The sequence below is a fragment of the Thrips palmi genome, unplaced genomic scaffold (genome assembly GCF_012932325.1).
Source record: "Thrips palmi isolate BJ-2018 unplaced genomic scaffold, TpBJ-2018v1 HiC_scaffold_3, whole genome shotgun sequence".
In the NCBI taxonomy this organism is placed as follows: domain Eukaryota; kingdom Metazoa; phylum Arthropoda; class Insecta; order Thysanoptera; family Thripidae; genus Thrips; species Thrips palmi.
Window position 1 is genome coordinate 4,011,078 of NW_023144630.1, and position 11,844 is coordinate 4,022,921.

At 58.9% G+C, this 11,844-nt stretch overlaps 2 protein-coding genes across 2 annotated transcripts; one reads left to right on the plus strand and one right to left on the minus strand.

The window, feature by feature from the left end:
* Positions 1–1,992: 1,992 nt before the first annotated feature.
* On the minus strand, positions 1,993–2,798 carry LOC117648105. The gene is made up of 2 exons (XM_034390327.1): positions 2,579–2,798; positions 1,993–2,435 (listed from the first exon to the last, which is right to left on the minus strand). The coding sequence occupies exons 1-2, from the start codon at positions 2,609–2,611 to the stop codon at positions 2,127–2,129; spliced, it is 342 nt and encodes a 113-aa protein (XP_034246218.1). The 5' UTR covers positions 2,612–2,798; the 3' UTR covers positions 1,993–2,126.
* LOC117648427 (repetitive proline-rich cell wall protein 1-like) lies at positions 2,610–4,114 on the plus strand. Its single transcript, XM_034390931.1, has 3 exons — positions 2,610–2,642; positions 3,150–3,596; positions 3,677–4,114. The coding sequence occupies exons 1-3, from the start codon at positions 2,610–2,612 to the stop codon at positions 3,911–3,913; spliced, it is 717 nt and encodes a 238-aa protein (XP_034246822.1). The 3' UTR covers positions 3,914–4,114.
* The last annotated feature ends 7,730 nt before the right edge of the window (positions 4,115–11,844 follow it).

Consider the following 11,844-nt stretch of genomic DNA (forward strand, 5'->3'; position numbering starts at 1 on the left):
ATCGCTGAGCCTGCTCAACAGCACTGTAAGTGGCAACTCGCGCTTGGCGGCGACACGGCAGGCAAAGCCCCCGAGGCGGTTAAACGAGGAGGAACACCGAATGTGTACTGTAAAGTTGAGAAGTCGATGACAAACGCCACCTCCCTTCTCGTCCGCGGATTATTTATTACGCACGAAACGTGTTCCCAGATTGAGTAATGTCGAGGAGGCGCTGCATCGCGTGGGCCGTTTTATCTGTCCCAAAGTGACGTCTCTCTCTCTCTCTCTCTCTCTCTCTCTCTCTCTCTCTCTCTCTCTCTCTCTCTCTCTCTCTCTCTCTCTCTCTCTCTCTCTCTCTCTCTCTCTCTCCTCTCTGTGGCGCGGCCGTTCCTTACCTATGACAACGCAGTGGCGCAGAGGAGGGCGGGAGGGGGGTTTGCCAAGGCCCCAGTGGCGTGAGCGTTCGGCGCGTGCGGGTTTTGGCTTTGTCGCAATGTTATTCTGACGAGACGGTGTGAGTCAAAGAGAGCCAAAGGACCTGCGTCCTGAGCCCCAGAGTCGCTAAATGGGACTCGAACCGAACGTGTGACCCCACCAATGGATTGCTCTCCGAACGAGGAGTCCATTGGTGGGGTCACACGTTCGGCCCCAGAGAGAGAGGTGCCCCGTCCCGCACGAGACGCCGCTCTCTTCCGCGACGCTACTTTCGTTGACGGGCCGTCGTGCAGCCGTCGGGCCGACCCCGGGCTATTCTCGAGCAGCCAGCAGACGAATTCCGAACGGTGCGCTGTCTCTCTCGCACTCGCGGCGGCCCTACAGGCGCGCGGCGGGCTCCGTGTGGGTGCGAGAGAGGCAGGCCGAGAATGGTCCTGCGGTCGCAGGACGGCCAGAGCCAGGACTTCTGGTGGCGTGAGCGGCGCCGCGCGGCCAATCGCAGCGCGAGGAGCGATCCCGCCGCCGGGCGCGGACCAATGGCGGCCCGGCCGCGGACCGAGCCCACGGCGTGACGTCACCGGCCGGACGAGGGGCAGGGGCGGGCGGTGGAGGGGGGAGTGTTTTCGCGCGGCGTCGCGCGGCCAGCGCGGCCACGTGGGTGCCAATACTACGCTGTCCGTAGCGCCACGCGCCGGTAGGGCCGCGCCTATCAAAACACAGTCGCTGTGTGTGTGTGTGTGTGTGTGTGTGTGTGTCGGCGGAGGCAAGTCAGGAACTACGCAGACTCCGCGACGCGACGCGGCCGGGCGGCTGGCGCTGCAAAACATGTCCCGCTAGAGTCCCCGCTCATGTTAGGCCCGAGTGTTTGCGAGGTACTCCTCGTCTTGCGTCCCTGCGCGTGTCGGCGGGTGTCGGCGCGTGGCCGTGCTACTCTGTTCGGAGAGCAATCCATTGGTGGGGTCACACGGTCGGTTCGAGTCCCATTTAGCGACTCTGGAGCTCAACACGCGTCTAGAATTCTGACCGCCTGCACCGGTCTCCTGGTCGACGCGTTGCAAGCTTTCACCGTTTGCCTCTCCTTTGGCTGATGTGAATGAAGTCATTGAAGTCCAGCCTTCACAACCACGTGGGTTTAGTTGTTGTCCAGGCTGGACTACCGAAATAAACAAATCGGACAGCTTTTGATAAAGAGGAAATATGTCTGGAGGAGAGCTCGGAGCGCCTGCGGTGCAGCGCGTAGGCAACCAGCAGGCAGGGGCGTGCACCGGGACTGCCTGTCGTCACGGCGCTCTGCAAGCCAAGTGATGTCGGCGCAACGCTCTCGGGTGAGAGTAGAAGTGAGACGACCTCGGTCCCACGGCACGGAAGTCCAAGTTGACCGCCAGGCCGAGCCGAGCAGCTGTACTGTACACTGTGCCGCATCGCATCGCGGCGGCAATACTCCGTGCCTGCAGGGACCCTGTGCTGCCGCGCGGAGTATCGCGCGCGCAACCCGACGGACGCGGGGTATTGCCGCAGAGAGAGAGACAGAGAGAGAGAGAGAAGGGGGGGGGGGCACGGTAAGTTGAACAGCAACCCTTCCAGCAACATTCACAAAAAATGTTTTCCGTACAGAAAATAAACAAAAGAGGAACGAACAGTGTTCCATCGGTCTCCAAGGGAGTGCCTTGGCTAAAAAGTGCTACTTTGCCTCTGCGCGGCGTGGCGGGGCGCTACGTGAAGTTGACCTTGTACTTGTCGAACAGCACCAGCCTCAGCACCTTCCTCATGGAGGGTGGCAGCTGGTCCAGCGACCACTGCACGTCGGCCAGCGGCACGTCCACGACGTCCACCGAGCCCTTGAGCTCCTCCCAGCCGTACTCGGCGGCGTCCTCCGCCTCCACCGCCAGCTCCAGGTCGGCGTCGTCGTCCCCCAAGGCCGGCGGCGTGGCCGGCTCGAGGTCCCGGAGGTCCTGGAGGTCCTGCATGTAGGGCTGCGTGGCCGCCTCGAAGAACTGCGGCGCCGCCAGGGACGCGCCGACCTGACGGAGCACAGGGCCGCCCATCAACGAGGTCCCACTTCGAGATCTCGAACGCCCGATCAGAACAGGGATCGTCTTAGATCGCTCGGAATTGTCCTGGTTGATTTCTGGCGCCCTTTGCGAAAGGCAGAGCCAGGACTCACCGCCAGCAGCAGCAGCGAGACTGGTGCCTCCATGCTGGCCGTGACGCTCACCGCCTCCGAGAAGGCCCTGCCTGCAGCGCCGCCATCGCCACCTCACCACCAGCGGACAGCCGCCGAGTCAGGACGAGGAAGAAGAAACGGGCCCGTTGACACCGCGAACAATTGCCTCGACCGTTTTCGCTGTACTGCTGCAATGCCTGGCGGCTGCGGGACCGCGGCCCCCGGCCCCGCCCCGCCCCGCCCCGCCCTGTGTGTGCGCGGTGCGCGCCATGGCCAGGCCCGGCGAGAGGCGAGAGTGCCTGGCGCTCGACGTGGAGGCCGTGTGCGTGGTGCTGCTGCTGCGGCCCGTCATGGCCACGCCGGCGGCGCCCCTCGGCCACGCCGTTAACGCCGCCCTGCCGGTGAGCCTGCCCGAACCGAGCGTGTGACCCCACCAATGGATTCCTCGTTCGAAGAGGGGTCACACGTTCGGTTCGGGCATAAAACGCGTCGAGAGTTTTGGCCGCCTTCACTGGTCTTCTGGCCCACTGTGCTCGACTTCTCGTCGTAGCAACGCGATTTCTCATACCAGGTGCTGCTGCTGACGGCCCTGGCTGAGGCCCTGGCCGAGCCGCGCGTGTGGGAGCCATTGCAGCCCGTGTCCGTGGCGAGGGCCTACCCGGCCCCGCCCGGCCCGCCCGCCGGCCTCGCGCGGGACTTCGACGACTACGACGGCCCCCTCGTGAGGGACAGGGGCGGCCTCCGGGAACCCGTCATCAGGGACCCCGGCTTCAGGGACCCTGTCATCAGGGACCCCGGCTTCAGGGACCCGGGCTTCAGGGACCCCGGCTTCAGGGACCCCGGCTTCAGGGACCCCGTCCTGAGGGACCCCGTCCTGAGGGACCCCGGCTTCAGGGACCCCGTCCTGAGGGACTCCGTCGTGAGGGACGCCGTCGACAGGGTGCTGGTGACGTCTCGCGACGGCCGCGCCACGCTGTTCGAGCGCGTGATCCCGGATGACGTCCACGCCGAGCGCCAGGTGAGCTCCGCACACTGACAAACAGTGAGCCAGAGGACCGGCACACTGTGAACCGCATTTTGAACGCGAATCCGAATCAGGTGATGTACGAGCGCATGCAGCCGGTGCAGCCGATGCTGCCGGTGCAGCCCAGGATGCTCTTGGAGCGCGCGGTGGCCCCTCCCGGCCCGCCCGGCTACGACAGGGGGGACTGGGGAGCGTACCTGCCCGCCGGAGAGCCGGCCCTCGACCGCGGCGACCACCTGTACCACCCGGGGGACTACGTGTTCGTGCCCGTGCCGGCCGTGCCGCGCGGCCGCGCCTACAGGGAGTCCTAGCGCCGTGTCTGCTAGTCCGCGCCCCGAAGACAGCGACGGGGCTTTTCCGGCGGAGACACGACCACGTCAGAGAGACAGGGAGGCCGCATGGCAGTGCGGAGGGATCTTCAGGGCAATCAGACACAATCAGTACAATAATAAAATTTGTAATTGCGTGTTATTACTTATAATATACAGATATTTTAAGTTACAGAGAAGCTACGGTTTGCGATATTCATAATTATTAACATTATTACTTTTATTACCCACTCGACGACAGGTGGTGTCACTGATTTCATGCAAAGTAGGCCTGGGCGATTATTGGTTGTAATCGTAATCGGCCGATGAATAAAATAATCGCGATTGGTGTCGATTAGCAGTTCGGTAATCGGTAATCGAAAACGTACACGATTAATCGAAAATCAACGATTAATCGAAAATCAACGATTAATCGGGAGAAATCGATTATTTGGAAATTGACAAATAAAGGTAAATACTCGTACTATTGTGAAAATAGCATGTAATAAGAGGTTAGGGAAACCATTGGCGCAACGTCGAGTGTCTGTGACAGCTTTTGTGCCTTAACTGAAAACTTTTTAAGACGTTTCCGCTCAGAATTTGATCAGGTGATGGATAGAATATCCGATAAAGAGACGATTAATCGATAATCGATCATCGTTAAATAATCGGTCAATACTTCGATTACCGAACCACCAATCGGGGATTTGAAATAATCGGACGATTAACAAAATAATCGCGATTATTTTCGATTAATCGATTAATCGCCCAGGCCTAATGCAAAGGCTGTGAGAAACGCATCGAAAAGTGTTTCTCGAGCAAGGATCATGCCGGTAAAAAGCCAGAAACGCTCAAAATTTGATGTTATTGAAGTTAAAGGCTGGTCACTAAAACAAAAAACTTAAGCCTCAGTCTAGTCATCAGTCCTTCCCTACTACAAAAATTATACTGATCAAATGAATCAGTAATTAAATGAGACAATGAAACAGAAACATTGACGGTATAATGCAGTTTGAAAATTTGCCCCCGTAAACATGTAAAATTGAATTCTGTTTCTCTTATTTTAAACCCGCCCGATTGGCTTGCATGTTTTTTTTTTTCTAGGCGTTTACATGATGGAGCAGAAATATAATAACAACAGTGAGACCTCATTGCACATGCAGGCGGTGGCATCCAAAATCTTACTTGTGGGGCCCAGTCCTAGAAGACGTCCGGAGAGGTCACTGCCCACAAGGCTACAAAGTTTTCACAAAATTTTCAATAAATTCAGAAGGAAACAGGCAAACTTTGAGGGCAAACGGTGGGATGGGGATGATAGGTCCGAGGTTGGCGTCACAAAAAAAGACTTTCTTTTATTTTTGCCCAGAGAGAACCTAGAGACATCCTGGCTGCGACAGCCACCCGGAACCCACACGCGGACATAGAGAGATAGAGAGAGACAGACAGAGAGAGAAAGAGAGAGGGGGGAGACACAACGCGTTCTGGGGTCGAAACGGGGTGGCGCAAAGCCTCTTACGCCATGCATTGCGTCCAAACAATCTAAGTCTTTCCCCACACCGACCCACCCACACAGCCACACGCACACAGCGACGCACACAGACGCACTATGGGCGCGTTCCACTTTTGAGATGACGGGTGGTCGAAATAATTAATTAAGCTGTGTCCAGAACGTCTCGACTGGGGGGCCATTTAATACAGTGACGGGCCCCAATGCCACCGAGCGCCCTGCGAATAACGACGGGGTCCAGGGCCCGGAGGCAGGCTTACTGCGGATAATGCGGGATGTAATCGTCGTGCTCTGCTGCCCTTTAAATATCGCGGCGTCGGCATGACAACCCAGCCACAGGTTGGCAGTCCAACGGCAGGGCAACGCAGCCACGGCCCAGCCCGGCGTGGCCCGGCCAGCACAAAATCGTTTCCCCCTTTTGCTGTCTCTTGTGGTGTTTTCCCTTTTTTTACACAATTTTTGGCCGGTTTTGAACCGGCATTATTTCTGAAACCTAGTACAAACACGAATCTACGTCACGGCTTCCCGACAGAAGAGAACTAGGGCACGGAACGTCGAGGGAGACCCGTTGGAGTCGACACGACGGAAAGTCTCACGGAGGGTTGCGTTCGTCGACGGGGCCGCGCGGAGTTCAGTAGTCGTACGTGATTTCCTGCTCCTTCATGCGCTTGCGGGCCGACTGCCACTCGAAGCGGCCGTAGTCCGGGGCCTTCGCCCCGCTCTGCAACAGAGAGCAATCCGTTCAATTACAAATGTAATTGAAAAATTAAAAAAAAATTCAAACAGAAAAAAAAGTTACTTTGACACGGGGATTCGAACCCCGGACCCGCGGTTTCAACGTGAACGTTCTGCTCACCGGCTCGCCGCTCCACGGCGCGTCGGCGTCGCTGGCCTGGCTGTCGGCGCTGTCGGCGCTGTCCGCGGCCACGTCGGCGACCACCAGCCTCGGCCGGTCGCGCTGCTCGCGCTGCTGCTCGCGCCCCTCCTCCGCCAGCCGGCCCAGGATGCCGACGAGCAGGGGGTCGGCGCGGAGCTCGGACGCCAGCGAACCCAGCGAGCCGCGCGCGGACGGCGGTGGCGGCGGTGGCGGCGCGGCGTCCAGGTCCACCGCGTCCAGGAACCGGGACTCCGCGCTGGGCATGGACCGCTTGGCAGCCACCCCGCGGCAGTACGGGTGGAACACTAGCCGCCTGTAGGGGGGAGAGAGAGGGAGAGGGAGAGAGAGAGAGAGAGAGAGAGACATTACTCACATTGCACAACAAGTTTGAGTCTGGTGGCGCGCGACGCGGCGAGATACAGACGTTTGACATGGAACTAGCTAATACATATTTTTTTGTTGCGTTGACGCGTCCTGCCCCGACGACCTTGGCCCCGGGACTCCAAGCCGATTCCGCGGCGGCAAACAAACACACTGGCAAGAACGAGTGCTTGCTGGCGGTGCCGGCGCCTCATTCGGTTGACAGGCTTCTTGCGGATCGTTTCTTGCAGCCTGCCATTGCCCGCATTGCCTCCAGACGCGCTCGCCCACGTCTGCCGCGTTCTTAGCGCAGTCTCGCCGGCCATTGCCAGCAGTAGGGGTCGACTCCAGCATCGACAGTGGGGCGGCGGTCACGGAAGTGTGACCCTCACAGTGGGCCGGAAGACCAGCGGAGGCGGTCAAAACCCTAGACGCGTTTTGAGCTCCAGAGTCGCTTAGCAGGGCTCGAACTGACCGTGTGGTCCCACCAATGGATTCCTCGTTCGGAGAGCAACGCATTGGTGGGGTCACACGTTCGGTTCGAGTCCCATTTAGCGACTCTGAGCTCCAAACGCGTCCGGGCTTTGGCCGCCCCGCCGGTCTTCTGGCCCACTGTGTGGCGACTCGTGCAGCGCGGGACGTGCCCTCGTGCACATTCTTCCGACTCCACGAGGCCGTCCACGAGGTGCCGCGCCACGCTCGGCCGCGCGCCGCTCCAGACAGCATTTAAAATGAAGAAAACAGAGGACGGGCTGGCGCGGGTCCCTGGGAGGGGCCGGGAAGGGGGAGCAAGGCGACACACGTTCCAGCACTGCCACGCGAAACGACAAATATTCCCAGGAACGGCTTGAACAGTGTGGCGGAACCACATCCTCGTCGTCGCCCCGCCCCACAGTGGGTAAGAAGACCGGTGGAGGCGCCCGAAACTCTGGACGCGTTTTGAGCTGCAGAGTCGCTAAATAAGACTCGAACCGAGCGTGTGACCCCAACAATGGATTGCTCTCCGAACGAGGAATCCATTGGTGGGGTCACACGCTCGGTTCGAGTCCCATTTAGCGACTCTGGAGCTCAAAACGCGTCTGGAGTTTCGGCCGCCTCCACCGGTCTTCTGGCCCACTGTGCGCCCACACAGCCAGCCGCTGCTGCGATATACTGCCTGCGAACTCTCTCGGCACGTTAAAAGGAGCGCGCAAGGCCGCGCCTCGCAATGCCCCACTCTCTCTCGCACTCTCGTATCGCACCGTAAAGACGGCGATAAAGTGCTTTATGCTGCACCGTTCTAGTTCCCAGTGTCGTGGAATGAATAATTTGGCGGGGAAGTCGTCGACATGCCGACCGCGCAGAGATAGCGAACGCACACTGCAACCTGTGGCGCCGCACGGTGGATTTGCCGACGGAGGAGGTCAGAACTCTGGACGCGTTTTGAGCTCCAGAGTCGCTAAATGGGGCTCGAACCGAACGTGTGACCCCACCAATGGATTGCTCTCCGCACGAGGAATCCATTGGTGGGGTCACACGTTCGGTTCGAGTCCTTGAAAGAGTCCTTTTTGGCAGCAGGCTCGGACTGGCCAGGGCAGACAGGCAGAAAAATCTGCCGGGGCCTTTCGGGTTTGGGACCAGTAACGTCACAAAGTTGGTCAAAGAGTCCTAGTATATATAGGACGAAAGTAGCCGTTTTCGCTGACTTTGGATGGCCACTGCGTCCGATCTAATTGCGGTCAACGGCCTCCCTCGACGCTCTAGTATTCTTAAGACCCTACTCTTTCATGCCCTGCATCGGGAAGACGTTGACCACAACGATTTTGGCTTTGACCGCAACGATTTTCCGACTAAGTTGGTCAAAAAGTGGTCGAATCTCGGAAATTTGCTGATTTTGCTGACTTTGGATGGCCACTGCGTCCGATCTAATTGCGGTCAACGGCCTCCCTCGACGCTCTAGTATTCTTAAGACCCTACTCTTTCATGCCCTGCATCGGGAAGACGTTGACCACAACGATTTTGGCTTTGACCGCAACGATTTTCCGACTAAGTTGGTCAAAAAGTGGTCGAATCTCGGAAATTTGCTGATTTTGCTGACTTTGGATGGCCACTGCGTCCGATCTAATTGCGGTCAACGGCCTCCCTCGACGCTCTAGTATTCTTAAGACCCTACTCTTTCATGCCCTGCATCGGGAAGACGTTGACCACAACGATTTTGGCTTTGACCGCAACGATTTTCCGACTAAGTTGGTCAAAAAGTGGTCGAATCTCGGAAATTTGCTGATTTTGGATGGCCACTGTGTCTAATCTAGTCGCCGTAAAAGGCCTCCCTCGACGTCCTAGTATTCTTAAGACCCTACTCTTTCATGCCCTGTATCGGGAAGGCTATTGACCGCAACTAGTTTGGGAGCGGTAGCCTCACAAAGTTGGTCATGAAGGGTAAAAACATAATGATGATCGGGGGCCTTTTGCGGTCTTATCCGCTGGGGCCTTTTGGGGGCCAGTCCGAGCCTGTTTGGCAGCGTACCTGCAGTCCACGGAGCGGAGGGACTTCCTGGAGGCGGGCGTCGTTCTTGCCGGGCTGAAGCACATGGCGAGGACCAGGACGCAGGCCGCGACCAGCAGCGCAGCGCGCGCCATCGCACCTGCCAACATCACCCCCATCAACAACAACAGTTCAGGCTCAAAATCCTCCTGAAAAAAAAGAAACACAAACAATATCCTGCGCGAACAGTTGGGTCGGCATTGTTGCCACGCCCAGGCCGCGGCACCGCGACGTCCCCGATGGCCTGCGGGGCCTGCGGACAAGCCTGCGGCCGTCATGTGGCGGAAGCGCGTGTTCGGCGCGCCGCCCCGGCCGCCCCCTCACATCCGGTGCGCCTCCACCTGTAGACGGCGAGGGCTGCACACAGAGGTCGTTCTCGTCGCTCTGTCTCTCTCGCACCCGTACGGGGCGCCCCTTGCGTGTGAGAAAGACAGAGCGACGAAGAGGCAGACTTGAAGCGCGGTCTACCACTGCGAATTCGCCACGCCACTCGTAAAAAAAAGTCCATTGGAACGTAACCTCACGCTCGAGAGGCCTCGCGATCTTGTTGGAGCGTGCAGTGGAAAACCCGGCATGCGTTGAGATAGGATTGGCCCTCCCAGCGCAGCGCTGCTGCCTCGCTCTGTCTCTCTCGCACTCATGGAGCGTCCCGCACAGGTGCGAGAGAGACAGAGCGAGTGGAGTCAGTGTGGCTGCAGGCTGCGAGGGCGTGGAGCCCCATCTGCAAATCCGAGGCAAAGTCGCAGCGCACACTGGCGGCCCCAAGCAGACGGTGCGGCCGGGCGTTGGGGTCACTGTAGCAAACACAGTGGGCCAGAAGACCGGCGGCGGCGGTCAAAACCCCGGGCGCGTTTTGAGCTCCAGAGTCGCTGAATGGGACTCGAACCGAACGTGTGACCCCACCAATGGATTGCTCTCCGGACGAGGAATCCATTGGTGGGGTCACACGTTCGGTTCGAGTAATCAGTGCGCTAACTGGCGCTCCACGCAGGCCCTGGGAGGTTCCTGGGAGGTTCCTGGGAGGTCCCCGGCGGGTTCCTGGAAGCGTGACGGGACGATCCGGCGCTCCACCCACGCCCTGCTCGCCCTGCTCGCCCTGCTTATGCCCGCCAAGATGTAGCGTTACAAATGGAGGCCTTTGTGGCCGACCAATGACGCGGCCGTTCCATTGTGCCTCTCCCTTGCACCCTCCCCCTCCCCCAGAGGGACTCGTCCGGTCGGGGGCGGCAAGGGAACAACCACTTCTGATTTCTCTTTCAATTTTTGGGTCGGACGGGACGGGACGTGACCGGAGGTTGAGTTACCGACCGCTAATTTCGGCGACGGTGCGGACGGCACCCGCCCTTGTCCGCGGCTCCTTGGCTCCGCGCGTGGCATGAAAGAGGCCGGCCCACAAAAGGTGAAAGTTGGCCTGCGGGGGCCCGCCCCACAGTGGGCCGGAAGACCGGTGGAGGCGGCCGAAACTCTAGACGAGGTTTGAGCTCCAGAGTCACTTATCAGGGCTCGAACCGAACGTGTGACCCCACCAATGGACTCCTCGTTCGGAGAGCAATCCATTGGTGGGGTCACACGTTCGGTTCGAGGCCCATTTAGCGACGCTGGAGCTCAAAACGCGTCTCGAGTTTTGGCCGCCTCCGCCGGTCTTCTGGCCCACTGTGTGCCCGGGAACGGCCAGTGATTTGCAGGCTACGTGTTGCCTGGCGAAGGACCGAAGGCCCCACGGCCAATGACACTGCACTGCAACTAACACTCTCAATTAACACTAAGCGGTTTACTCGGTTTACTCCGGCCGGGCAGGGCACGAGCAAACTACTCCCGCACCCACAGTCCGCAGGGCGATGCGATCCCAGGGGCCGAGCCGAGAGAGGACTCTGCGAGAAACGCGGAAGGGCGCGCCGTGGTCTGGCCCTTAATGGTAATGGTTCGCCGGGTGGCCCGGCCCGCCGCGCAGCGGAGGCCGCGGGTTGCCTACCCGGCGAACCGCAGGCGCTCCGTCGCACGACGAGAGGACCGGAGGAGGCGGCCAAAGTCCCGCACGCGTTCTGAGCTCCAGAGTCGCTAAGTGGGACTCGAGCCGAACGTGTGACCCCACCAATGGATTGCTCTCCATTGTCCTAATGGTGGCGAGATTGTGTTAGTGGCCGGTACAAGATTAGCAGTAAGCAGCGGGCAAAACGTCCAGTTCTTGCACGCATCGGGTCATCGCCGCCGTCTTGCATCGCCAGAAGGAGGAGGAGGAGGAGGAGAAGAAGAAACAAAAATAGGACAACAATAACAATAACAAACTGCCAGCCTGCTATCTCCCTCGCGCTGCGGCTGCGTTTCCCTTCCCAGCGGCGTGCAGCAACATATGCAGACAATTATTCATTCTAAGACAAAAAGTTGATGCGAGTCCAGCGAGAGCGCGTTTAGGCATGACGAGGGAAAGATAAGCATGAAAAGAGTTGGGAAGGCTTGCGAGTGTGCGGCGGCGGGCCCTCGCACCCACGGGTTTAGAAATTTGCTTTTTTAGTGCGTTTTGGATGCCCATTGTATCTCGGGTGCATTCGCCCAAAAAAATATCAAAGAGTTTACAGAAGTTATTCTGATTACGATCGTAGTCAGTATTTGGACAGACCGCTGAAGCTTAGAGAATCGACTGAAATTCAGTTGATTTCGTTGAAAGT

Excerpts from the sequence above, each read along its gene's own strand:
- LOC117648105 (XM_034390327.1), bottom strand. The coding sequence starts at position 2,611 with ATGGAGGCACCAGTCTCGCTGCTGCTGCTGGCG. Across the intron at positions 2,436-2,578 it reads TCTCGCTGCTGCTGCTGGCG|GTCGGCGCGTCCCTGGCGGC; the intron begins GTGAGTCCTGGC and ends GTGCTCCGTCAG.
- LOC117648427 (XM_034390931.1), top strand. The coding sequence starts at position 2,610 with ATGCTGGCCGTGACGCTCACCGCCTCCGAGAAG. Across the intron at positions 2,643-3,149 it reads CGCTCACCGCCTCCGAGAAG|GTGCTGCTGCTGACGGCCCT; the intron begins GCCCTGCCTGCA and ends TTCTCATACCAG. Across the intron at positions 3,597-3,676 it reads ACGTCCACGCCGAGCGCCAG|GTGATGTACGAGCGCATGCA; the intron begins GTGAGCTCCGCA and ends AATCCGAATCAG.